This window comes from Paramisgurnus dabryanus, chromosome 22 (genome assembly GCF_030506205.2).
Source record: "Paramisgurnus dabryanus chromosome 22, PD_genome_1.1, whole genome shotgun sequence".
In the NCBI taxonomy this organism is placed as follows: domain Eukaryota; kingdom Metazoa; phylum Chordata; class Actinopteri; order Cypriniformes; family Cobitidae; genus Paramisgurnus; species Paramisgurnus dabryanus.
In genome coordinates, this window is record NC_133358.1 from 17,907,412 (window position 1) to 17,930,218 (window position 22,807).

Genomic DNA, 22,807 nt, shown 5'->3' on the forward strand with positions numbered 1-22,807 from the left:
AAATTGATTGCGACCACTTACCTTAAAAAATTTAAGTATATTAAATGAATAATTTTTTTCAGTGTTGCTCTCCTCCAGTAACAGTTTAGCTCCAGAACCAAAACACAAATTGCACTGTAATTCATAATATAATGAGTCTCATGATATTAAACATACAAGCAATGACATTCCAGGTTCTGCCTCATTGGGTCTCTTAACAAACATGAATCTGAGTACAACACAACTAGGGTGTAACAGACAATCTGAAGGTAAGAACTCATTGTATTTTTTTACATGTTGTGTTATGTAAGTCAGTGTCACAAAGTTTTCTTTCTTGTACTACGGTATTTATTTTCTATTTATTCATTGCCATTGAGATGGTCATCATGAAAAAATGTGACCATTATGCTTTTTAGTTAAGTCCTATTTGTTGCTTGTCATTTTTGCTTTTCAGTATATTTTATAATGCATTTTCTTTGTAATTATGCATGAAATCCATGTCAGCGTTGCTTAGCATATATCAAGATATTTTTACTTAAACTGTTCACAAGATGTTAAAAAGCATTCTCCACTGGGCCAGCTGACCCACAACACACTATCTTGTTGTAATGCCCATATACAGTGTGTTTGATAGGTGCTAAACTATGCCATATAGAGGAACTATTTTTGGCTGCATGGTTCCTTAAAGAACCTTGAACATCTGAAGAACCTTTTATGTTTCACAACAGGTAAAACAGAAATGGTTATTTAAAAAAAACTTTGAGTAAAAGGTTCTTTGGTGAACCAATAAATAGTTCTTCTAGAGCATTTCTGTGAAGACCCTTGGCCACAAAATTATTGTTAAGGGTGTGTACATTTGTCATGCCACTGAATGGAAATGGCTTTTTAACTGATTGTGTTGTAAAAGTGTATTTAATCTTTGAAATTTTTAAATTAGGAAGAAATTACAAATTTGTCTTAAACTTCAAAACACTCTTTCGAGTTTACATATACAGTAAATGCATTTCAACTATACACTGTCAGAAAAAAAAGTACAAAACTGAACCTTTTCTGTGGATGTGGCGGTACCCTAAGGCCCGACTTTTTGTACCTTTACAAGTATACTAAACAAAATACAATGCTCTACCATTTTGGGTACATTACTTGTGTACCTTTAAAGGTACAGTTAATTGTTTTACCCCTAAAATTTAACTGTAACAAATTTTTTTCTTAAGGTACACAATAGGTCCTTAGGGTATAATATTGTACCCCAAAAGGTTGATTTCGATGTGTTGTTTACCCATAAAGGTACAAAAATGAACTTTTGAGGGTACCACCCCAGCTACAGAAAAGGCACAGTTTTGTACCTTTTTTCTGGACCATTTTTCTGACAGTGTATATATATTATGGACATAAGATATACTTTAATAAGCAACACTTTCTATTACCTGTGATATACTGGCTTTGTTATGCTTGTGCACAGCAAATCGTGTGTGTATGTGTTGTTGTGTTGTATCATACTGTTTAATGTGCAGTGCTGTGTTTTTTTCTCATCTTTCATCATGCATTGTCTCCATCATGTAGACTACTTGAAAATAGTGCAATCCTGGATCAGTACGAACAAGCTTCAATGAGATATGAAAATGCGGACCGGAGATTAACACCAGCATGATAAAATATGGACATTTTTAAAGACAAATTTGTCAAAACAACCTACTGATGGACTTGGATACAGTAACAGTGGAAGTATTTGCTTCAAAAACATAAACCTAATTTAAGCGTATTGCATTTTTTTATGATTACTTATTTAGGATTGCAGAACATAACATAAAGGTTTGTGAAAATATTGATTTGCTTATTTTAATTTACATAGATAACTAAATGTGAATTTGTACTTTCTATTCTTATTGTTGAAGTGCATGCGTTTCATATTTTGCAGCTAAAAGTGGTATTTTTTATAAGGATTCTTTCACTCAAGACATTGCACATTTGTGAATTTATGATTTCTTTTTATATTTTATGTCTGAGGATACTTTAATGTTTAGAATATGCATGTTAATTATCATTTCAAAGTGAGCAACTGTACATGTAGGTACAGAAAATCCAAAAATAATTGATTGTAGATTAGTTTAAGGAATATTATTACAAACGGAATGAGATTTAGCCCCTCCTCCCCTAAATAGTTTACTTGAATACTAACCAACTGCATGTTAAAGTTATAACATTTATAACATCCTATCTATGATTAAATTAAAAAATATATGGGACCTTTGCATTGCATAAATACTTTTTTGCAACTTTCATTGTTGTTATTTAGGAAAATTATGGATGAAAATTAGTTTGCATTTTTTACATTTTAGTAGCCCACAAACTTTGTATGTTAACAGTGTTGAATATTTTGTAGATCACTTGTTCAATATCTCAAATGCCAACAATTAATGTAAATTAAAATGACATTAATAATAATGAATGTTGTTAAGTTTACTTTTTATGCTTTCATTGCACAATCATGTTATTAATCTGCAAATATCACAAACAATTAATGTAGATTTCTCATGTTAGTGCTACACATTAAAAAATGCCAAAAGCTTTGTTTTTGTAAGCGCAAAGGAAAGGATTTGACTATAGCCAGATGTAAGGCGTTCAGCGCAAGAGCAAGTGTGTGATAAAGTAAATGTCAAGTTATATTTGATAAAATTATGATAAAAACTAATAAAAAAATAAAAAGGTGACATCAGAATACACTAGCATTTTTAATATTTGATTAATTTTCTTTTCCATGCTTTGTCCCTAAAGTAAATTAATAAAATTGATACATGCACAATAAACATTGCACACAAGTGCAGTACTTAGTATTTTGGAGCTAATACTATCACTGAATATTTTAATAATTAAATATCACAAATTAATTTAAGAAGGTGGCAGAGCTAATGGTCCCTGATTATTGAAGCCATACATTTATTGTAAACAGTAGCCTACTGTCAATGTTTCCAAAATAAAAGTCTTTGTCTTCATCTATATGTCTACTTTCACAACACTTTTGTTTGAATTTGTTTTAAAGGTAATTTTTTTAAACAAACTAACATAAATTTTTGCATTCTATGAGAATTTTTAGCTTGAAAATGTTTCTCACTTGAAGGGAAAGACACAGAAGTTATTTCCAACTTTATGAATTTTGATGTTAGTTAAAAAAATATATAATTTGAGTCAATGCATACAAAATATTTTTTTTGTGTTCTGGGTTCTGTCAGTGCTGATATATATTTTTGTTTATCTATAGTATTTTTTCTTAAATACCAAAACATGGAATACTAAGATAGAATCAGTTTTTGATTTGAAGTTATTAATGTGTTCATTTTTTTCCAGGCTTTTACATCAAACCTTAAACCTCACCTAAGATTGACAGCTTATGGACACATCTAATGGAAACCGCCTCAAAATTTAAGGAAACTTGATTTGAAATGGTGCAGCATTGTGGTCAAGTTTGCTTTTTGTCAATCTTTAGTGAATAATGGTGAAATATCTTGGCGACTTGTATTTTATATGTAGCTCAAACTGTGAAGCTCGTGTGGACTAATTCCATTTTCAGACGCCGGACTGAACCTGAATATACAAACTGATGTACATTTTTCATTCAGTGGATTTTGAATCAGACATGTTTTTGTTTCCTCTGATTCAACCTCAGTGGGTATATTGTTATGCTCAGATTATTTTTCAATACAAATTGTAATGTCTTAAGTAGGTGCATAAAATCTGAAGAGGATAGTTGAACACGTTTTAAATATTCAAAAACTATAAGGTGCGATTCTTGAACCAACTGATAGAGAGGTGTAGTCTCTCCCAGTATTGGAGATATTTTACTGTGATCAGTTCTCTAATCCTGTGATTTGTCAGGTTAGACTGAAGTTTAAACACAAGGCATAATCGCAAAGAAAAAATCAATTCAGTTGGTCTTGTCTATGCATACACCAAAAGAATTTTAAAAAAAATATATGAAGTTACTTACTGATGAGGATGAGAAAAATATGGAACACACCATGTATGAAAATATATTTCCTTGCCACTTGAAATTTGAGAAATCTATTATTTGACAAAATGTATTTAGTTAAAAAAAAGCATTTGACTGATGCTGAAAAGATTGTTTTAAATAAAGTGAAACCTACTTATTTTGTTGGTCTATACTGAATTTTATTTTGTATTACTAAAACATGCAGTATTTATAGTTGATTTGTTACTAATGATAAAACCAAAGCAGAGAATAAGGAGGTTGTAAATAAAGAAATTTGCAGCTTGAATAGTTTTACTCATGGCCCAAACAGGCTTTGTGTTTGTTTGACAATATAAGAAAAAATATGTGCACTTAAAAGTATGTTTCATGTACACACTATCATAATGTGCTTTTTTGTTTTATTAACAAATACCTCACAGAAATGTTTTGTGTTACAGTTACATTAATCTTGATATCAAAAATGAAAGACAAACTTTTTTTGTTAGAAATGACATTTGATTTAGTCCATGAGACCCTTTATTTTTTTACTTCAATCTAGTAACAACATGTATTCAAAATTGAGTGGCAATTCGATTAACTGAAACAGAAATTATAACAACATGGTTGAACATTAACTATAACTACCATCTTTGCTCTAAGAGGAAATTAAAGTATTTAATCCACTGCAAGTAATGAATCTTAGAACAGTCCGACAACATTTCCACTCTCCGGGTCAAGATCAATGTCATAGAAACATGGGCGAGTGGGAAGGCCTGGAATAGTTGGCATTGTGCCAACCAATGGGTAGAGAAAGCCTGCCCCTACACTGGCACGAATATCACGGATGGGAAGAACAAATCCAGTTGGGACGCCTTTCCTTTCAGCATCATGCGAAAGAGACAGGTGAGTTTTTGCCATGCAGATGGGTAAATCTCCAAAACCCTGTTTGCTGTACAGGTCCACCTTCTTTTGGGCCTCTGGTAAGAGTTCGATGTCATCAGCACCATAGATCTTTTGCGCTATAATTCTGATTTTATCTTCAATGGGTAGCTCAGTATCATACAGCAACTTAAAGCAGCTGGGTGAATCTGCAGCTTTTTCCACTGCTCTGGCAAGATCTGCAGCACCAGCGCCCCCATCAGCCCAGTGAGAGCAACGAACAGCATCAAATGCCCCTGCTTCTTTTGCCAGTTTACAAACCAGATCTAGTTCAGAATCCGTGTCAGTCTTAAAAGCATTGACGGCTACAACTACCGGCACTCCAAAAAGCTGGGCATTTTCCACTTGTTTCTTCATGTTAGTGCAACCGGCTTCCAGCAGTGTGAGATTCTCCTCGATATATTCTTTGGGCAAAGGCATGCCAGCCGTGACCTTTGGTCCACCTCCATGCATCTTCAGTGCTCGAACCGTGGCGACCAAAACCACAACGTGAGGCTTAAGCCCAGAATAACGACACTTGATGTTGAAAAATTTCTCCATGCCAATATCCGCTCCAAAACCTGCTTCAGTGACCACAAATCCCTGAGGCCCAACTAGTTTCAAAGCGATTTTATCAGCCAGAATGGACGAGTTTCCATGTGCAATGTTTGCAAAAGGCCCTGCATGAACAAACACGGGGTTTCCCTCCAATGTCTGCATGAGATTGGGTTTGATGGCATCTCGCATGAGCACAGTCAGAGCTCCACACACTCCCAAATCCTCTGTGGTGACAGGCTGGCCGCTGCGGCTGGTCGCCACCACCATTTTCGCAAGCCTCTGTCGCATATCCTCGAGACTGGTGGTGAGAGCTAAAACTGCCATAATCTCGCTGGCCACTGTGATGTCAAACTGAGCAGATCTGGCAAAGCCCTTCTCAGTTGAAGACTGGCCGATTGTGATTTTCCTCAGGAAACGATCGTTTGTGTCCAGCACTCGCTGCCAAGTGATAGACTCGGGGTCAATGTCCAGCCTGACAAAGCTTGTTATCTCTTCCTCTGTTAATGCACTGGGATCATTTTTCTCCACACCCAGTTTTTTAAGTCTGTTGATCTGAACTGGAGAAAACTTTCTGTGACCTTCGTTCAGTGGTACCAAGCGGTTAAAAAGAGCCTTGTCGGACTGAGTTGCTTCATGGAACATACGAGCATCAATCGCAGCGGCTACCAAGTTATTAGCTGCAGTAATGGCATGAATGTCACCTGTCAAATGAAGATTAAACTCTTCCATAGGAACAACTTGAGAGTAGCCCCCTCCAGCAGCGCCACCTTTGATGCCAAACGTCGGGCCTTGGGATGGTTGGCGTACACATGCAAATGCATTATGTTTGAGATGAGCCCCGAGTGCCTGAACCAAGCCTATTGTAGTTGTGCTCTTTCCTTCACCGAGAGGAGTCGGTGTAATTCCAGTGACAACCACATATTTTCCATCTGGTTGTGCCTGAAGCCGATCAATTGTTTTCAGGAGGACTTTGGCTTTGGTTTTACCGAAAAGCTCGACTTCGTCCGGGAAAAGACCAATTTCCTTACCAAGAAGCTCAATGGGTTTGGCTACACAGGAGCGAGATATAACAATGTCACTCGGAACGGGACGTTGCAGGCTGAGTTTGGTGTAATTTATATTCCATTTTCCAGGTTCTTTTACTTGTAGGAATTTTTTGGCACTCAAAATTGTGTTCTGCATAAGCATCGCCACGGTCATTGGGCCGACACCTCCAGGTACAGGTGTTATAAACGCAGCCTGTTCTTTGGCAGAGTCATAGTGAACATCTCCAACGATTTTCCTCCCACTGGCTCTAGTGCTGTCTGGGATGGTGTTAATACCACAGTCGATGACCACAGCTCCCTTCTTCAGCCACTCCCCCTTAATCATCTCCGCTTTTCCAATCCCAGCCACCAGGATGTCTGCATTTCCCACCTCTGAGGGCAGGTCTGCAGTCTTTGAATGACATGTTGTTACAGTAGCGTGATTCCACAGGAGAAGATCATGCATTGGTGCACCCACAATCTTACTGCGACCAATCACCACAGCCCTTTTTCCCACCAAAGACACACCTGTTTGTTTGATGAGCTCCATACATCCATTGGGCGTACATGGAATAAAGCAGTCTCCAAGGTCTCCACGAGCCAGTTTTCCTGCATTTATACTCGTCAGGCCATCCACATCTTTCTCTGGAGCCACAGTGTTGATAACCTTCTCTGTATTGATAGTGTGGATGGAGTCAAGAGGCAGCTGCACTATGAGCCCATGAACACTGGAATTCTCATTGATTTCATTAACCCTGCATATAACCTCATGTTCAGTAGCGCTCTGTGGAAGCTTCACATGTACAGCATTGATACCAATCTCAGCAGCGGCTTTTAGTTTCATACTTATGTATAAGTTTGAGTCATCTCTGTCTCCCACCTGTAACACCACAAGGCCTGGTTTGAAGTTGGGATGCATGCTCCTCATGTCTTCCACCTCCTTCTTCAGCCTCTCTCTGAGCTGAGCTGAGACGTTTTTCCCGCTGATAATTTGTGCTGGCATCCTGAGACTTGTTAAAGTTGTCTCGAAAAAGTGTTCTAGTTTGGTGTTCTACAGTTTAAGTAAGCGTGTGCTGCACGTGTTGAACTCTGTACCTGTTGAAACTTACGCAGTAGTTTGAAGATAAATCCGGATACGTGAAGTTAAGACTTCTACGCCAATCGCTACTGATTTTGGTTAGAAGGGTTACAGCAAACGCCGAAATCTCGCGAGATGTTGAGATTCGGGTCAAGTTTAGGGGGAAGGATTGGAATGAAAACAGCTGTTCTGGATAAAAAGCATACACGCACGGCATAAATATATAATATAATAATATAATATATAAATGTATAGTTAGTTTTGTGGGTATGATAAGAATTAAAATAGCGCTCATCCGGCAAAGTTCCACGAGATTTCGGCGTTTGCTGTAGACATTCTAGCCACAACCGTCGCTACTTTTATTTTGAAAAATGAAGAAAGAAGGCGTGAAGCCAACTACGCAGCAGGCATCGAGTTAAATATTGCAACAATCTCTTGAACATCAATATTTAAAGCATGTTGTTTTAGGCGTTACACGACAAAACCTTTATATTAGCTACATAATTTAATTATTTTAAACTAAAGTGAATGACGATGAGTTTTTTAGTAGTAAGATTCTGCAGGACGACAAATAATGTGCAGCACATATTAAAACGTGTACTTGTCAGATTGCCGCAACAGATAGCCGCGTCACACACACAAAGTTCAGTTTACCAAACAAATCGATGTCCTGGATCGCAGTGGATATTGTGTCACAATCGATCTCTTCATACCGGGGCTCAATTCTGCAGTAAGGACCATGGAAAGAAGGGCACAGATAATGTGTCAGTTTCCAAAACTTCATATACACCAACTTCTACTGTAGCACAGAAAGGTACATGCATTACAAAATACACCACATTTATGCAAAAATACTACTGTATAACGTTACTTGGAATAAATAAAGATATGATTCTATTACTGCTTGAACGATATGAAGAAGACCACAGATTAAACATTCATGCTTTATCTCTGTGCATACACAACAAAGGTTTAGGGTCACCTGACTGATTGATTTTATTATCTTATAAACCTTTTGATCTGAACCTTTTGGCATAGGTTTGAATTAGTGATATGGAAAAAAGTTAATATATAAACATTAATTTATTTAAACATGATACAAGGATAATGGGCAAAATAATGTAGATAGTGTAAAGCAGTTAATATTTGTAAATACTGTTTAAAAGCATACAAAAGTTTTAACAAAATTAGATTATAGCAAAGAGTGGCTATATTGAAGATGCTAAAAAAGTTTGATTTATTGTTGTTGTTTTTTTAATTGCAACGTTATATAGTTACATCCATAGTTTTGATGAGTTTACTATTATTTTTAAATGTGGAAGAGATATATGTATAACTATAAATAAATATGACATATTTGTCTTTGTATTATACTATTTGATTTTCTCTTGCAGCTAAACAGGCTGGCAAAGATTTCACATATTTGATTGTGGTGCTCATTGGACTTGGAGTTACAGGTAAAGTGAAGTGTGTTTGATTTATATATAGTATAAGCAGATTATTGCTGATATAGTCATAGCTATATCATTTAAATAAAAAGTCCTTTACTATTTGTTATGCATGTGTGAATGTTTTACATTATGTTATATATGTTTTCCATGATCCGTCTATATAGGTGGACTGCTGTATGTGGTCTTTCAAGAGCTATTTTCCTCATCAAGTCCAAACAAAATCTATGGAAAAGCTTTTGAGAAGTGCAGATCTCACCCAGAGGTTTATTATGCTTTATTATTAACTAATTGAACCCATGTTCTTTGCCTTGTTAAAGAATGCTTTACTGATTAAGCTACAGGAACACTATATAAAATATACACAATTGTTAAATCTATAAATACGTTTAAATATAATCTTTCTTTTGTAAAATGTAAAGGTTATTGGAGCTTTTGGTGAGCCTATCAAATGCTTTGGAAAGACCAGTGGACGTGGCAGAAGACAACATATCAAGTAATTTTTTTATTACCTTGAATACAAACACTTCTGATACAGGTACATCATATGCTTAATACATATTGTGTTATCTGCAGTCATTTTGAGTACATAAAGAATGGACTGAAACACATGAGGCTTACATTTTACATTGAGGGATCTGAACCAGGCTTACGGGGAACTGTTTATTCAGAATCAAAGGAGGTATACCAACATCTCATTTAATGTTTATATCAGTTGCATTAAAAACAAAGTAGATAAAGAATTTAGATTGTTTGCATGTTGTTACAAAGCTGCTTCTTTTTTCCTGACAGAATCCAGAGACAGGAAAGTATGAATTCAGGTATATTTTTGTAGAGATAGACACTTATCCCAAGAGGACAATCGTCATTGAAGACAACAGATCAGGATGATGTTTTACACACATGTTGGCAATTTCAATGACAGACATTGAAACTAGTATTTGTAAATAGTTTTTTTCCTGTATGTCGTTACACCAAACATGGATTTAACCTGCTTGGGTTTTGATCATCACAACATTATGTTGACTAATCTGTGCAGGAACTGAATTGTAAATCTAAGGTTCTAGACATATGGGTGCTAATATTGAAACATTTTGTGTCTTGTAAAAGGTTGGCATGTTTGAATTATATAATCTGTGTTTAGAAATAAAGTTGGAGAATGCAGTTCATTTAGAAATAAATACATGTTAATAAATGCATTTTTGGAAATGGTCTGTGTACTCTTTTTTTTTTTCCCTGCTTTGGATTTGCCCAAATTATCAATAGTGTATTCTAAATTCAATACCTTTTAATGGCTTTTGCCTTTAATTCTTTTTATTTGGTTAAATGTATATAATTAGCAATATAGTGGTTCCTTTAATAAAAGGAATGATTTGACCAGAGATAAAACAAATATAAAAATGTCACTGTCCTGAAAGCCATTTTAATAACAGAAAGTTTTTTCTTGCTCCACCAGGGGGCGTTATGATACTATTTGTGTACTTTTTGAACAATATTTAAATATTTTCTTTCAAAACCTCGGAACGACTGTACAGATTTTACTTGGCATCATGTCTACAAATGTAAATACCTAATATGTTTAAACATCTGGCAGGTTAATTAACCACAATAAAACAAAATTAGAATGGACTTTTATTTTGACGGGAATTTTTCCCATAATGCCTCTAAGCAGACGCCTTGTTACGAGACAACAGAACTACAGCGAATCCCCTGCCCATGGAAAAAACATACAGCAACGGAGTGTTTTCTCGGAAACCGTTGATATTTCCAAATATTGCAATTTATTTACAGAAAAGATACACTCGGTCTACAAGAAGTTAGTGACACCGAGCGTCTGTAAAATTATACAAACTCCCTCTGTTTTTAATTTATGTAGGGTGAATTTCTTTTTTAGCCCGTTAGCAAAGCAACTTCCTCTCTTGTGTTAGAGGTGCGGATGCTGTGCTAGTTCCCTAAAACTGGAGTGTATTATAACTTTTATAAGCTTTAAAAGGTAAGTTAGGCTCGTTTTAATTAAAATTGTGTTATTAAAATGATTTGACTACAACTTAGACGTAAGATGGCACTTTGAATGTATTTGAAGGCTAATCGTGTTTATGTAGCCTTGTTTACATAAATACTCTTAAGCCAGTGGAGTGGTCGTGTTAGTTTATTTTTTAGATTTTTGTTTGTGTTGGAAGAAATTATTTTTTTAGATTTTTGTTTGTGTTGGAAGAAATTACCCAATTCTGTATATTACACAATATTTTTCGATGCGACACAAAGTCTGTTTTAAAAGTTATGTGTACGGGTTAGAAAGTGTCAGTAAGTTAAGCAGATTGTAACATTTGTACAAGACACAACTGTCTACGTATAAAATAAAAATTACATATGCTAATCCTGCCAAACGCTGTTTTGGGTTTTATTTCAGTTTCACAGCTTGAAAGCTGATTATGATAACAAATACCTACTGGTGAGAAACATGGAGTTGTACTGGTACATGTAAGTTGTGGTCTTTTTTGTTGGATGTTTATGTGATTACTATTATATTTGCTACTTTATATTGAAACATTGTCAGCTCTTTTTTTAACAGTTTGATGGTAATGAATATATGAGACCGTACATAAATTGCATTTCCTGATATTATATTTTCAATTTCTTCATGGCATGTAATTAAAGTAATTATCCTAATTATCTTGTTTCACACCGATTATATGAGCTTGTTCAATTATTTGTTTCAGAGTCGTCATAATATTTATTATGATTAAGATCTTCTTTTACATCTGCTGGTACCGTTCAAGGCAAAGACAGCTCGCTGCATACCTCAGCAATCCCCGCAATACACAGATCGTCATTGTGGGAGGAAGAGCGTACCTGCACCAAGTCTGCGAAAGGCAAAATGTGAGTCAAAGCTTTATCAACTGCTTTCAGTTTTTTTTAGGGTGTGGCTATTTGACTGTGAGTCATTAGATGCTTATGTAATCGGTATTTAAAAGCAAAAAATCCCTAAGATTCATAACAACAACACGAAAACTAGATTGGGGTGTTTTTTTTATATGTGACCATTAAAGTGTCAATGTTTATACATTTGTAAATACCAATGAGACACTGTTGGCATTTATTCCAGACCCACACCACTTAACGCCATTGGTTTAATACGAAAAAAGAGTACTATTACTTCCACACTTCTCCATATGTTAAAAATAAGTAGTTTTCAGGGTTTTCAAGCTTTAAAAACAATTTATTACACATCTATTATCTATCTATTATGAACTTGGGTATAAAGCACTTGAGTTTTACGTATATATGGATCCTCATTACCACATGCTATAAAGGTGCCATAGTATAAAATCTGTATTTATCTAGGCATAAATGAATAATAAGAGCTCTGTACATGGTTATATTGTGAGCCTCAGGCCCTGTTTACATTAGAGCTGTTGCGTTTTTAAACTGCATTTAACAATCATCATTTATACTGGCATTTTAAAAAGAATCTTCATCCACACTATACACGATCATAAACGCATGAAACATGACCAATCACGTAACTGGGCATGCGCATAAAAGTGTAAAATAACTTATTCCTCTAATAATAGTTTACCTTTGCGCATTTATGCAGCCTAGGGGTGTGCGATATTGACAAAAATCCATACCTGGATCCTTTGCCGGCAACTACAACAGACACTATTTTTGAACCTATAAAAATGTGTTTGGGACAGTCTTATATTGTTCTAGCCCCCCACAACATATTAATATGATTATAGGTTAATGTTGATGTAAACCAAAAAGGAAGGTCTTTATGCTTTAAAAAGGAAGCATTCAAGTGAACAGTACTAAACAGTAGCGAACTTGAAGCAAAATAAATTTCAGCAAATGCAAACTTCAATCAAACATCATAAGAGGTGAAGTATAGCTTTAGCCTACAGAAATGCTTATTGCTTTAATGTAGGGAGTTTGTTAATTTTTAAAAGTGTACGAGGACCGTGCACTTCCTCTGCTAGCAACACAGAAATAGCAAAAAGTGCAATCGGCTAAACCAGCATTAAATATTAATATGATGTTGATTTTATTGTTTTTATTCATTTATATTCACAAAACTTATCAACAAAACATCGATTAAAATTAAGAGACAAATTATATGAAACAAATTTCATTTTAAATTAGCAAACAAAACTTGAATTAAACTCGAAAATAATGTCTGACCCATTACAATTCTCCCTTCATATTGGCCTTTACAACGCCCTATGTGGCATTTAAAATTACAGTCTATCTTTCGTAATAAGCCAACTAAATTTTAACAAAACATAAACAACATTACAACAATATTCAAACCCAACAATACTCAAACATAAATATAAAACAGACATTATCTATAAGGATACATAAAACAATCTGATATAGCGTTTATAATAGCTGGTTGGTAGATGTTTACTATTTTGGCAAAAATACGTTCATTTATACTGCAGCGCAACGTCTGAGTTCTCAAACTAAAACAGGGTCTGCAGCGTTTGCGAACAAATCCATTTAAGAGGGTCGAAAATGGTGGTGTAGTGTAAATGAAAGACGTAAACGTAGCAAAACGCCTCAAACGTAGCATAGCCTCAAACGCGTTTGTTTCCTCACATTTATGTAAACCTCGTGCACGCAAAAGACTGCTGGAAAACAGGCCAATCTCAACATAACACCGACTGTGACGTTACAGTCGAGATGTATGCCCCCTACATTAAATTACACATTAAGTTAATTACAAAGTTGCAACTTTTGAGTTAGCGCTTCATGCTAATAAATGCTATATGTTAGCATTTAGGTTGAAGTTCTACTATTGATTTTATATTTACATTCTGCAGAAAACTTGCCACTCAGAACCAGCAATTAACAATCTCCAAATAATAATTTGGTCCTCAAAATCTGTATTTTTGTCTGATGCAGGCTCATAGGTCTGTTTACTAATGTGAGCTATTGACATGAGCCTCAGAGCAGAGCTCAGCATCCTTTTAATTCAAAGGACAAATCCTAGGGTTGTAAATGGACATTAAAACGTTTCTGGATAATTTTGGCACTTAATAAATTACATACCTTCAATATAAAGATCAATAGACAAAATTTAACATATTATTTCAATGCATTCTTGCAGTAGCCATTAAAATGTCTAGTTTTGTGTTTTATAGTTGTAAAGTCTGTATGTATGCAAAGTAAATATGCATTTGTTCACAGGTTAAGGCAGTGATTCTCAAAAGTTTTCTGTGTGCCAATTCATGATATAAAATAATCTCATTTTAGAATTTTTGAATAAAACAAAACATATTGAATTATAAAAGCTAGTGCTTTTGGTTGGTAGCTATATTTTATATATTTTATAAAATGTCATAAAACTGCCCCCTGGCACCATCTTGTGCCCCCCCTGCAAGATTGGCAATCACAAGGTTAAAGTTTGTTTGTTTCGCTTTTAAACTGAATGAAGATCATTTCTTTGAATTCATGTTCCTGTAGAGACTTTGCATGTACTATTTACATACTCAGGAGGTCAGAATCAGTGTTGGTGCGCCTCCACTTTTACTCTTTCACAACACTGGTTTTGACCTTGGTGCTCTGCATTTTTATTTTATTTTTTGCTCATGATGTAAGAAAAGTATCACTCCAAAAGCTACATCGAGGATTTGTTAAACCAAACTGAGGGCAGGATTGTCAGGTCTCGGTTGTGTGTAATTCGCACAGGTCTATAATTGTGTGAGCTCTTCTGTATAAGTGAATGCTTTCACTTGTCAGTGCCCAGCACTTGTCAAATCTAGCCGGTGCCTGTGAAAAGGCTTGAAGAAGCCAGGAGAAGCAGTTTAGATGGACGAAGAGTGGGGCCCACAGCTAAGGGACGTGACAATGCTGACAAAACCTTTTTGGAATGTTATTGTGTTTTTTGGCAGTGTAACCAAAGCTTATTCACTCATACAGTCAGGTTAATGTATCCTTGACTGTAACATTTCTCTGTAGGAGACTTAAAGGAGTAGTCCACTTTAGAGATGGGGTCCATTGACTTTTTATAGTAGGAAAAAAAATACTATGGTAAGTCAATGGGCCCCATCTATAAAGTGGACTACTCCTTTAAGTGTAGAAAACGTTTTGGATCATGTTGAAACCCGTAACACTAAATTCATAAAAAATATTTTGTGTCAAAATGAGAACTTGATGAGTATTGAACTATTTAGGAAAGTAAAAGCTTAAGTCTGGATTACTCTGTTTTTTTGTGCACTCGAAAGTATGTGCATGGTCGAAAGCACAGCCTTGCAAAGTATAGTTTATTTGTCTCATACGTGAACACAGACATTAGACACTTGCATTGTGACAAAATGTCATACTGAATTGTCCTGTAGGCGCATATGCGGCCTACACATACAATGTAAGTGGGGTTTCAAAAATCCGACAATGCGGATACATCTTAGGTTTCCATTCACATCATTCTTATTGCATCATCTTTGCTTTTCAAACGTAACTTTTATAGGCCATATCTTATTTCCATGTCAGGTTATGTCAGACATTTACTGCAGTTGTTATTTCTTCTGAAGTGCAATGATATATTTTTAGAAACACAAGCTGCCTCCAGCCCTCTACACCGGAAATGCCCTCAATTTCACAACATAGTAGGACATCATGTGTAGTTTGTTTGGCCTTATAAGGTTATGTGGTAAAGGCACTACATTAAAGAGGAGTCTTTTCAACAAAGAGGGTTATTTAGCATCAGATTACTGTATCATTAGTATAAGAGAGATCAATGTGTTATAACTTACTGTACAAATTAGAGATGCCACATGCTCATGATCTTTATGGCAAAGGTTTAAGTTGAATCATAAAGGGAAATACTTATTTATTAATATGAAAATAGTTTGTCATGCAAAAACTGCATGTTTTAAGATTATCTTTATCAGTATTATCATCAGCAGCTGTTTCTGAGTGAAATATGTGTGGTAGACAAGAGTCAGGTCAATGGATTGCACAACATAAGCATTTTAAAGCTGACTCTCACAAACACTTTCCTGATCTGTTTTCACACCCACATCTATTTAAAGTTTTCTTATAGAGAAATACTCAACCTCAGATGTTTCCTGTATGTTATGTAAACGTACAGCATGAATTCTGTCTGATTGTGGGTGTTTAACTCTTTGTGCTCCACAGACATCAATCTGGCCCAGTTGGTACGGCGTTCAGGACGACGGCTCGGTGGGCGAACCCTCCGCCTCTCTTCCACCATCATCATCACTTTCTCATCTAGACATGCCTCCACCATATGAGGCCGTGTCTGGAGGTAAGATTGACTCACTGTACAAATCAGGGCTCTGAACCGGTTCAAGGAACGAAAACGAAAACCGGAAACGAACGAAATTTTAACAGGAACAAAAACGAAAACTAAAACGAAATCAATTTTAATCGTTCTGAACAGAAACGTTTATTTAAAATGACCATTAACCGGTTAATAACGTTATTTTATCGTTTTCTTTAATATTGTACTTATCAGTGACCAATCATGATTTGAACAGTACAACATGTGACTTTGACGCATCAAGCGTGAGTGACTTTGACAGACACATAGCGTGAGTGAAATGCCCGCGCAGCAGTCATCGAGTCTCCGGCCCGATAGCATTTGTCTTAAACAACCACAAAGCTACCCATCAAATGTTCAGAGGTATGTTTAAGTTAAAACTTGCTTGGAAATATGAAGATGCAAACTGTAACTCAAAAAACCCAGGGGACTTATACCACTGTCAATAACTTTTTAGATGGGTCGCCACCAAGAAATTCCTTTTCGTTATTATTTTTCTTACGACAAGCTGTCTTAACAAGTCTGTCTGCAATATTGAAGGATGTGGGGGAGAAGTACAGTAGCCGGGAATCACTGAGGTAACTTACAGAGGCACATTTAACATAAACATCCAGCAGAGTATGCTGCGGTTTCAACCAGTAAAAGACATGGTTGAAAACGGGTCGTTTTTTTCAGCTGTTTATACTTAAAATGAATGCAGGTATTTCTTTTGTGGTTTTAACAATTAATGAAATGTTGAAGTTTAGTTATATCATGTGTTATGTTATTATTTTTGTGTGAAAATTAGTCTGTATGCATGTATTTGTTAAAGTATAGCCTGAATTAAAATAACGTTATTAACCGGTATTTTTTCTAAGTAAACCGTTTTCGGAACGTAAATGTTCAATGAGGAACGTAAAAACGGAAACGTTAAAATATCGATTCTGCTCGGAGTGAAACGATTGATAATTTTTTTCGTTTTTAAGCCCTGGTACAAATACACCACAGCCTGCACTTGGATGACAATAGTTTATATTGAAATTAGGAAGAAGTTTGTTAATCAAAACTTGGACCGCATTTTAGGGAAGGTGAAATCATAGTGTACCATTAATATGATATATTTTTCTGTTATGTAGTCATGGAATGCTATGAAAAAGGCTATGAAAACAAAAAGGCGGGGATGTTCAGTCAATGTTTTCGTAAAATATGGACAAACCCGAACCGTTGGGGTATAGTAAACTAGATAATGTCCATATTTGACCCAAACGCATTTTGGGCTTTAAAACCAAGGCGTAGGTTAATTTATCGGGTGAGTTTGACCATACTTTACTCAACCATGGGCTGAAACAACCAAGCATTTTCCTGAGTATAGGGATTTGTATAGTATAGTCTTATTAGTCTTAATGTATACATCAAATACTAACATTGCTTGATCCTATACAGCACTAAATCTTTCATGTAACTCAACTTATTATGGCGCTTGGTCAAAGGTTTAAATGCACTATAAGTCACTTTGTCTGCCAAATGCAAAATGTAAATCATCCCTAAAAATACTTCTCCAAATTTTCCAAATGGTTGCCCGTTGCATAGCTGACATGTAAATGATTAAACTTTTGTTGCACTCCAACCACTGATACTCCCTCCTATGTAACTCTATGCTCACTTCTAAAAACAACTTGCGATATATATTTCCGTAACAGTTGATTTCTTCAGAAGACTTCCTCAGTTATGCAGAAAGATTATATAAACGGGACAAAACCATCAAAGAACCAAACCTGTAACAGTGACAGAGAACACTTGGTATGATGATGTAGTTTAGCATCATGCATACTTGAAATCACCAAATTTCATACTATATAGGAGGCTGTCCGAATTCATAGTATTCGAAAAACAGTAGACGAAAAGTACCTGGATGAAATACTACTTCCAGCCTTCGATAGACACTTCCCTATCCTGTGAGCACCCAGAAAAGAAGTAAGCTAACGAAGAAGAACAAGAGGCGTCATCATATTCAAAAATGTTGGAAAGCGGTAATAAGGCTTTATTCAAATGTAAATACATAAAGAAAACAGTTGTTCATTGTAGTTAAATTGCGATTGTATAACATCATTAAAGAGTTACTAAACCTCTGGTCAGAGCCTGACTCCACCCACTGGCAATATTTGAAAAATGCAAGAAAAGTGGGCAGATCCCAACGGAGATAGAGGGGGTGAACTAAGCTCGTACCAAGTGTGGTGAGATTGTAACAAGGGCGTGGTGAGCTTGAACCTGCTTACGTCACGAGGGATTTTTTGGACCCAACATCCAATAGGAAAATTCAACTGCAGTAGCCACTGTTCAACCTGAAGAGGGCAGCACTCAGACGTTTTTCCACCGTATATTGTAGCATTGAAACACTTTATATCCAAATGTCAAAAAAAATTGTAAAATCAATGAACATCATTAACAAAAAAAAGTTGGTTTAGGGTTTAGTAACTCTTTAAAGTAGGGATGCTAAACAATTAATTGCGATTAATCGTTAGCAGAATGAAAGTTTTTGTTTACATCACATATGTGTGTAAACTGTGTATAATAAATATGTATATATAATTTTTGAACACATTCATGTATAATTTTAAGAATTTTTTTTTATATATTAAGTATTTATATTTATATATAATATAAATTATACATAAATATACAAATGTATATACACATGTAAACATTTCTAAAACATATACATGCATGTGTGTACATTTATTTATACAAAGTTATTATACACAGTTCACACACATATATGATGTAAACAAAAACTTTTATTCTGCTAACGATTAATTGCGATTAATCGTTAAGCATCCCTACTTTAAAGTTAACGTCTCACACTTTTCACGTGATGAAGTACGTGAGAATTTCACCCATATTCATACTGATATCTCAATACATCGCTGTGCATCACTCTTTTTTTTTTTTACTGAAGTCAGGCTTAGTGTGTCTCCCTCACACTTTTACCATTGCAGCTCTTTGTCATCTTTCTTATGAAAGCCCCACATTAAAACTCTGCTTTGAGATGCAATGTGGCATCTTTGATATGTCGATTGAGCTCTTTGCATCCTAAAGAACTTTCAACAGCAGTCCATGTTCAAAAATATAAAATACGCTTTATAAAATGCATCTCCTGCATGTGCACACTCACCTCAGAGAGAGAGAGAGTAATGTGTGTGCAAAAGAGACATGAGCGTTTTTATACATTAATGCAGTAATCATTCACATTAGCAACGCGATGCATCGAAAAACAATTATATTTAACAGCCCTATAATTCAGTTTCAATATATCAGAGAAAATTTTATTCTTGTGCTTTTACTCCGCTGTGTTCTCAGTAAATGGTTAACTGGGACAATTTCATGACAACAGTTGGAGAGTGGGCCTGCAGACATCAAGCCATCTTAAATTAGTCAATGATCAATGTCTCTTAATTGGCACGTTTCGTAACAGACATTTCGAAAAGGACATTCGTGTACACCAGCTGCCAGCAATTGACATTAACACATGGATGAGACTGCCATTCATAGCTCTGTGCTTTAGATTTACTGCACACATTGATTGTTTACATTTACATTTATGCATTTGGCAGATGCTTTAATCCAAAGCGACTTACAGTGCATTACAACATATAAAAAAATTGACCAGCGAGAGGTAATACAGGACTGTCAGACAGTGGCTGTGCGAGGGGCTTTATCAGTGTGACATCACATTAACAGGACAATAGAAACAGCATGTCTAATGAGACTAGCTTAGGAGTAGGTGGATTTTTTTGCATTGTAAGGTGGTTGTGTTCACACAATGCCAATACACATTTATGTCCAAACACCTTGTAAAAGTAGATTTTGCATAATAGGTGCCCTTTAACATAACACATAACATTGGGCTAAAACCAAAACTCTTTATGGAATGCAAAGATACCAATGTAATTCACCAAGAAACATCACTTTTATCCTGAGCACCCACAGTATTGCTCCATGTCATTTGTACATCTAAACTGTGCACTGCTAATCCATCGGCTTACAGCTATGCTATTTGCAAAACTAAGCCTGCGTGTTTGTAGACGGTGCTTAATCTAAGCTTTCCCTCAATCCGAGTTCACGCAACTGCTTTTTTTGGGGTTATTCATGTTTTTATTGACCTTCTGGCAGTCATTTAAATTTTTTTTACATGTTTAGAAAAACACTGAAAACTAGACATTGTGGGAAAGATGCAACATGACTTTAGATACAGTAAGATCAAATCTGTAAAGCAGGATGTGGTATTTGTCATATGACCTTCAATGAGCAGTCATTGAAAGATCCTCCACATCATTCAGCATTTCTACCATTGATATTTGATGTGAAGCGATAATAGAAATCCCCCTCCCACCCTCAGCGCTTTCCAAAATCCTTTTCAGTATGTGCAGTTTTGCTCTGTACACTCACCTGTTCCATTGAAATGGTTTTTTTTTGGGGGGGGGGGCATTGAGCCATGAAGGATAACTTTTAGTGGCCTGCAGGGTGAAAAAGGAAGTTTTGTAACTTTACAAGCATGACCTTGGTGGTTCGAAGAATACATGTTGCGTTGTTGGTCACATTCTGTTACTTTTTTGTATAATCTGTAAGTAACCTATATAGTTGATACAGTTTTGTTGGTGTTATATTTACTTTTTGCCTTTCATTCCTCTACCTTCGCATATTTATTTTCTCTCTGTCTTTTATACAGCAAACGATCTAAAGCCTCCGCCATACAGCGAGTATGCACAAAACGACGACACCGATACATCCCTCAGCATCGCCATCCCAGACGGCAACGATTCTAGCGCGATCACAGAAGCCCCACCTCCTTACACACCCAGTGCCATCTCTCCAGCCAATCAGCAAGTAGACAACCACAGCCAATCCGAGGGAAGGTCAAGTTAGACAGCTTCCAGATTTCAAAATAAGGGCTTGGCAACAGGTTTAGCCCTTCCCCAGGTTGTTGTTGTTTTTTTCCATCTGGACTTATTTTCTTTACAAGCCACTTGAAATGATCTGAAACTATACAGGATTAAGGATGTTTGTTGGTTCTCTTGTAAAATGCAAAATATGCAGTATAAAGAATAGCTGATGCCATCTGCTGGTAGAGATGATAACTGCTCTGCCCACGCTGGTAAAAACCGGTGCTTTTAGTTCACTCATGCCTTATTCTCATTTTAGTCAGCATCACAACAGGGCTTAGCCATACGACAGACACCACATAATCCAGTAATATTTGAAACACATTTCTTTGCGACAGTCCTGGGGATCAACGAAATGAGCATCAGCACAGCGTTACGGATTTTAGATCCCGTGAACTGTACATAGGCTATCTGATAATGGACAATGTTATTAAAACGTTTTCTTTTTGTTTTCTCTAAAGTCCCAAAGGGAGAGGTTCAAGTAAGTGAAGGTTTATTTTTAACCTCAGTTTATATGTGATGACAATTTAAAAAAGAAAAAAAAACTTTGCCCTGTGAAGCACTTTTAAATGTGTTGTAATTGCCTTAATCTGTTGGTAGACGTCCGATATCCATAAATCAACCAGAGCCAGTGTGGATAGTGTGGTTGTTGGTTCTGACTTGTTGTGTAAATGTGAAGCAGTCATACTCCTGTGTTGTATCGCTTATCAGGTTAACTGTAATACACTGATGCATTCGAAATCACAGTGCCCTTACGAACTAATTCTGCTAACCGGAATAGAAATCCTCTGTGCGTATGTGCGTGTTATGGCATGTGTTAAGTGTGTTGATAAATCCAAAATGAACTTCCTTGTGAAAATGCTGATGTGTTTTGGTGAGCGCATGAAGTCATCTCTGTGCAATTGTCAATATACCAGGTTAACATAATGGGATCAATAATTTTTGTATAAAAAAGTCCACATGAAAGGATGTGCTGTAAGTGCTTTTAAAAAATGTGTGTGTGTGTAGTAGTTATATTTTCCTATATGGATGCCCCGTCCTTTCACTTTCACTATATAATTTCATTTAATCATAATTTGATTTAAATAGCTAATCCTTCAACATGTATTATCTCATTTAAACCGAAGTACTGTATATGCTATTTTTGTATTTATGGAAAAACCCTTCAAATCTCTTTCAAAAATAAAGTTGGGTGAAATGTCTGAAAGTATCGAGAGTTCTTCACTGACAAACGCAACACTTTTCATTAACTGGTTTGTTAGTGACTTAAGTGTGATGAACGTCCAATGACTCATTTTTTTTTAGATTAAATTTAATATGTTTTCTATTACATATATTACTTTCTGCTCAGTAGTCAAAATGAAAATCTGATATTTGGATATTTTTATATGTATATGAATAATGTAGTAAACGCATTTTATGCAGCGCAAATATTATATACTTTAGTGCAGATTTACACTCTCAGAAATAAAGGTACAAAGTTGTCACTGGGACGGTACCTTTTAAAAAGGTCCTAATATGTAACATTTTGGTACAGATATTTACCTTTGAGGTACACTTTTTGAAAAGGTACCACCACAACATTTGTACCTTCTTGTACATTTTAGTGATTTAATAGTATGAAACA

The 22,807-nt window shown here is 35.7% G+C and overlaps 4 protein-coding genes across 6 annotated transcripts in view; 3 read left to right on the forward strand and 1 right to left on the reverse strand.

Annotated features, from left to right (window-relative positions):
• The window catches only part of neto1l (neuropilin (NRP) and tolloid (TLL)-like 1, like), a 111,175-nt gene extending 106,629 nt beyond the window's left edge, over nt 1-4,546 (forward strand). The window contains exons 10-12 of one of the 3 annotated variants that reach the window (XR_010546607.2): nt 174-248; nt 1,543-1,791; nt 3,325-4,546. Coding sequence is in view for 2 of the 3 variants with exons in the window: in XM_065294994.2 (XP_065151066.1) it covers nt 174-234 (61 nt within the window). In the remaining variant the exon portion in view is untranslated. The remainder of the gene's footprint in view (nt 1-173; nt 249-1,542; nt 1,792-3,324) is intronic. The other 2 variants (XM_065294994.2, XM_065294996.2) reach the window with 2 other exon arrangements.
• mthfd1b (methylenetetrahydrofolate dehydrogenase (NADP+ dependent) 1b) lies at nt 4,349-7,581 on the reverse strand. The gene has a single exon (XM_065294993.2). It carries the CDS (start codon nt 7,448-7,450, stop codon nt 4,646-4,648), a length of 2,805 nt encoding a protein of 934 aa, XP_065151065.1. The 5' UTR covers nt 7,451-7,581; the 3' UTR covers nt 4,349-4,645.
• Nucleotides 7,582-7,888: 307 nt separating this feature from the next.
• Nucleotides 7,889-10,179, forward strand: timm21 (translocase of inner mitochondrial membrane 21). Its single transcript, XM_065294997.2, has 6 exons — nt 7,889-8,339; nt 8,920-8,982; nt 9,141-9,238; nt 9,396-9,469; nt 9,550-9,655; nt 9,766-10,179. The coding sequence occupies exons 1-6, from the start codon at nt 8,054-8,056 to the stop codon at nt 9,862-9,864; spliced, it is 726 nt and encodes a 241-aa protein (XP_065151069.1). The 5' UTR covers nt 7,889-8,053; the 3' UTR covers nt 9,865-10,179.
• A 465-nt stretch (nt 10,180-10,644) lies between these two features.
• Nucleotides 10,645-22,387, forward strand: LOC135785508 (uncharacterized). Its single transcript, XM_065294998.1, has 5 exons — nt 10,645-10,966; nt 11,384-11,454; nt 11,694-11,853; nt 16,117-16,246; nt 20,967-22,387. Exons 2-5 carry the CDS (start codon nt 11,435-11,437, stop codon nt 21,161-21,163), a joined length of 507 nt encoding a protein of 168 aa, XP_065151070.1. The 5' UTR covers nt 10,645-10,966; nt 11,384-11,434; the 3' UTR covers nt 21,164-22,387.
• Nucleotides 22,388-22,807: the final 420 nt, after the last annotated feature.

What these genes read in the sequence shown, in the direction of transcription:
- mthfd1b (XM_065294993.2), bottom strand. Translation starts at nt 7,450, where the DNA reads ATGCCAGCACAAATTATCAGCGGGAAAAACGTCTCAGCTCAGCTCAGA.
- timm21 (XM_065294997.2), top strand. Translation starts at nt 8,054, where the DNA reads ATGACGATGAGTTTTTTAGTAGTAAGATTCTGCAGGACGACAAATAAT. An exon ending in CATTGGACTTGGAGTTACAG is followed by an intron (nt 8,983 to 9,140) that starts GTAAAGTGAAGT and finishes CCGTCTATATAG; the next exon opens with GTGGACTGCTGTATGTGGTC. An exon ending in AGTGCAGATCTCACCCAGAG is followed by an intron (nt 9,239 to 9,395) that starts GTTTATTATGCT and finishes TAAAATGTAAAG; the next exon opens with GTTATTGGAGCTTTTGGTGA.
- LOC135785508 (XM_065294998.1), top strand. Translation starts at nt 11,435, where the DNA reads ATGGAGTTGTACTGGTACAT. An exon ending in ATGGAGTTGTACTGGTACAT is followed by an intron (nt 11,455 to 11,693) that starts GTAAGTTGTGGT and finishes TATTTGTTTCAG; the next exon opens with AGTCGTCATAATATTTATTA. An exon ending in AAGTCTGCGAAAGGCAAAAT is followed by an intron (nt 11,854 to 16,116) that starts GTGAGTCAAAGC and finishes TGTGCTCCACAG; the next exon opens with ACATCAATCTGGCCCAGTTG.